The sequence below is a fragment of the Anarrhichthys ocellatus genome, unplaced genomic scaffold (genome assembly GCF_004355925.1).
Source record: "Anarrhichthys ocellatus isolate YVR2014 unplaced genomic scaffold, GSC_Weel_1.0 scaffold129, whole genome shotgun sequence".
In the NCBI taxonomy this organism is placed as follows: Eukaryota; Metazoa; Chordata; class Actinopteri; order Perciformes; family Anarhichadidae; genus Anarrhichthys; species Anarrhichthys ocellatus.
Genome location: NW_022280159.1, coordinates 388,629 through 392,238, shown reverse-complemented (window position 1 = coordinate 392,238; position 3,610 = coordinate 388,629). Strand labels below are relative to the sequence as shown.

Genomic DNA, 3,610 nt, shown 5'->3' with positions numbered 1-3,610 from the left:
ATATATATATATATATATATACATATATACACACACATACATACATATATATACATACATATACATATACATATATATATATATATATATATACACACACATACATACATATATATACATACATATACATATACATATATATATACATACATATACATATACACATATATACATATACATACATACACATATATACATACATACACATATATACATACATATACACACATATACATACACACACATATATACATACATATACACACATATACATACACATATACACACATATACATACATATACATATACACATACACATTATATCATCCTTCTATTCTCATCACCATACAAGTTGTGCATTGGGGAGCTAGCTCTAGCAGCTAAAGGGGTTGTCAGTCACACATCAGAACCTTTAGAGCTAGTTATGGTGGTTTAGTGACTTTACAGTGAGATTAATATACTTTACACAGCAGATGAACCTACATTTGTGACAAGCCATACCAATTTCTGCGTTCATCCCCCCTAACTAGAATGTTTTGGTCAGATGCGTGGCGTGCTACACGGAGCAGAGTCCGTCCAATCAGAACCCATCGTAGGCAGGACTTCTCTCCTGTTAGCTGATCCAACACTGAACTGTGCAGGAGGAACACATATCTCCACCAGAATGTTTCAATCATGAGTATCGTGTGTTTAGACGGTTGAATTTAAAGGTGGGTGGTGAGAGCAGAGAGTGGTTATTTGGCTTAAACATGCAAAAAACACCGGTATGGTCCTTTATGAGTGTAGTGAACACACCATGTTGGTTTTCAGCCAGTCTACCATCGTGATACTTCACAATTTAACCGAGAAAACCTCAATTCAAGCCCAGTGATGTAAACATATCCTTTTTTCTAAATGCCTACCAGCCAGATGAACTTGAACCTCCTCCAGAACATTACATTACATTGGAGAGAGAAGCAGCACTCGCTCATGGCGACTTACCGCTCTTGGTGTCCTTTCCGTCCAGTAAGGGCCGGTAGTCGCTCTTGGAGACCGTCTCCCCCACCTTGTCATCGTAGCTCTCCTTCTCCAGCGAGGCCACGAAGTCTCTCTTCAGCAGGGCCTCAGCGGGGGCCCCGCCTGGGACCCCACCTCCGCCCAGAGCGTCTCGCAGGCTCAGGTCCATAGTCCTGTTGCTGGAGAGACAAAGGGGAGGTGTGATTGCATTTACTACTTGTGATCTATGACTGCTTGTTGTCATCCTCTCTTCACAGTCACATTGCCTGCGTGTCATGAATACAACTGTAACTTCTTCCCTGCAGAGCTCATGTTTATTACTATATATGTATGTGACAGAGCACTTCACACCCCTTACAAGCCCGGCGACTCAGGTGAGAAGTGGTGCGACTGCCTAGTTCACACAATTTGTAGACGCATCGCAGACGTGGCCTGTTAATAAAAATCCTCAGAACAGGAAGTGGACTGTGTGATGTGTTTTTATTACCTGCATCTCTGCTCTCACTGTTCTTCATAGTTCAGTTTAGGGAGACATGCTTTCCAGTGGAATCACTTTTCTATGATTTATTAATGTTTGTAATTAGAGTCAAAGCTTGAAACTAAATTTGTGGTTGTCAAATGAACTGGGATATAACTTTGAAAATGTTAAAATAGCCGAGTTGGTTGTAAACCTTTCTTCTCTGTGTATACGATGTACTTTATAATTGTCTCTTGACTCAGGTATGAAAACACAATGAGTGTGCCCTGCTGTCATTCTCCTGATGCCGTCATCACTTCATCATTTTATCCTATTACACATTTGTTTGAAATAGTCATAACGAGCATATGAATTCTTGTATTATGGCCCAAAACGTGTTTTGTGAGGTCACAGTGACCACTGATCAGTTCAATCTTGAGTTCTCTGATATTCAATTATCACAGAAAGCAAAGTGATTATGTTGATCTATTGCCCGTCACCAGTTATCACTCTATTGTTTGCTCAGTGTTTTTGTCAGAATCCTGTTGGAAAAGTGAAGTGACTTAAACTTAGTCTATGAGAAAATGACTCTACTTCTCTCTTGATTTATTACCTCAGTAAACATTGTAAACATGAGTTTATGGTCTCAATCTCTAGTTTCAAGTCTTCTTCAATACAGCATGATGTTCATTTAGTAAATGATGGTCCATTTAGAGTCAAACAGACCATAAAGCAGGGTATGATTTAGGGCGGGGCTACTGTGATTGACAGGTGGCTACCACTACCAGAGACGTATACAACGCCTCGACGTCACTCCTCCACAGTCCAAATATGGTCAGTTCCTGTTCACTGGTTGCAAAAACCAACATCCACTTCTTATAAACAGTCTATGTCTGCAACTCTTAACTGAGCCACAGCACAGTATATGTTACCATAGTGATCCATCCCAGTGAAAAGTCAACCAGCTTCTTGAATCCAGAAAACCCAAAGTTAGTTAAGCTCAAAGATCGCTGGGAAACCTACGAATGTGGAAACCGTCTTCTAAAGTCAGTGTTTGAATACTAGTGGAGCGCTTCTGTGATGCCTTTAGTGTTTCCAACATGGAAAACAAACTGAAGAAGAACTCAGTAACTGAACCAACATAGACTTAACTTTATCTACAGAGATCCATAACACACACATCAATAAAAACTTCAATCAACTTCGATCAATTCTGTCCACCCTTAAGATGGAGTGTGGCTGGGATTCACGTTTCACTACATCTGCTAAAAGATGTCACAAAGATAAACGACGTCCCAACACTCCGTCTGTCCCTCCATCCACCCGACCAGCAAACAAGCTGTCATTGTCCAGCAACTGTACCACACACACACACACACACGTTCCCTGTACTTCTATCTTTGCGAGGACACTCATTGAAATAATGTGTTCCCTAGCACCTTAACCGTCACAACTAAATGCCTGACCTTAACCCTTAACCCTAACCTAAGCCATATTCTAACCTGAAACAAACCAAATCTGAAGTGAGAACAGAACAAAATGTCCTCACTTTACAAAAATGTCTTTACTTTGAAGTGAAGCTGTAAAGATGAATCAATTCATCGATTAGTTCCCAAAAATCGAATTAATCGCCAACTACTTAAAAAAAAAAAAAAAAAGTTTCAGAAATCTTCAAAACTCTCTGAATCCAGCTGCTTGAATATGAATGTTTCTGGTTCTTTCTCCTCTGTGAGAGTGAAGTGAATATCATTGAGTTGTGGACAGAACAAGACATTTGAGGACGTCGTCTTGGGCTTTGACAAACACCGACTGACATTTTCTGTCATTTCACAGATCAAACAACGACTCCATTTGTGAAATAGACAGATTAATAGCCAATGAAATGAATCGCTAGCTGCAGTCCTAATCTGACTGTCTAAAACTCAAACTGGTCCTCACAAAAGTAGATGTACAAGTACACACTCACACACAGCCAGTATGAGGACGTACAGTACAGAGCTAGCAGGCCTGGAGTGGAACTGTAGGCCATTGTTTCAGGGGAAGGACACAGTACAGTGGGGACACACACAGACACACACAGACACGCACGCACGCACGCACGCACGCACGCACACACGCACACACGCACACACGCACACACGCACACACGCACACAC

The 3,610-nt window shown here is 40.9% G+C and overlaps 1 protein-coding gene across 3 annotated transcripts in view; it reads right to left on the bottom strand.

Moving 5' to 3' along the window:
• The window catches only part of LOC116399804 (microtubule-associated protein 4-like), a 110,738-nt gene that overhangs the window by 87,573 nt on the left and 19,555 nt on the right, over positions 1 to 3,610 (bottom strand). For all 3 annotated transcript variants that reach the window (XM_031877218.1, XM_031877219.1, XM_031877220.1), the window contains exon 2: positions 983 to 1,176. In XM_031877218.1, the coding sequence (XP_031733078.1) occupies positions 983 to 1,166 (184 nt within the window). In that variant the 5' untranslated portion in view covers positions 1,167 to 1,176. The remainder of the gene's footprint in view (positions 1 to 982; positions 1,177 to 3,610) is intronic.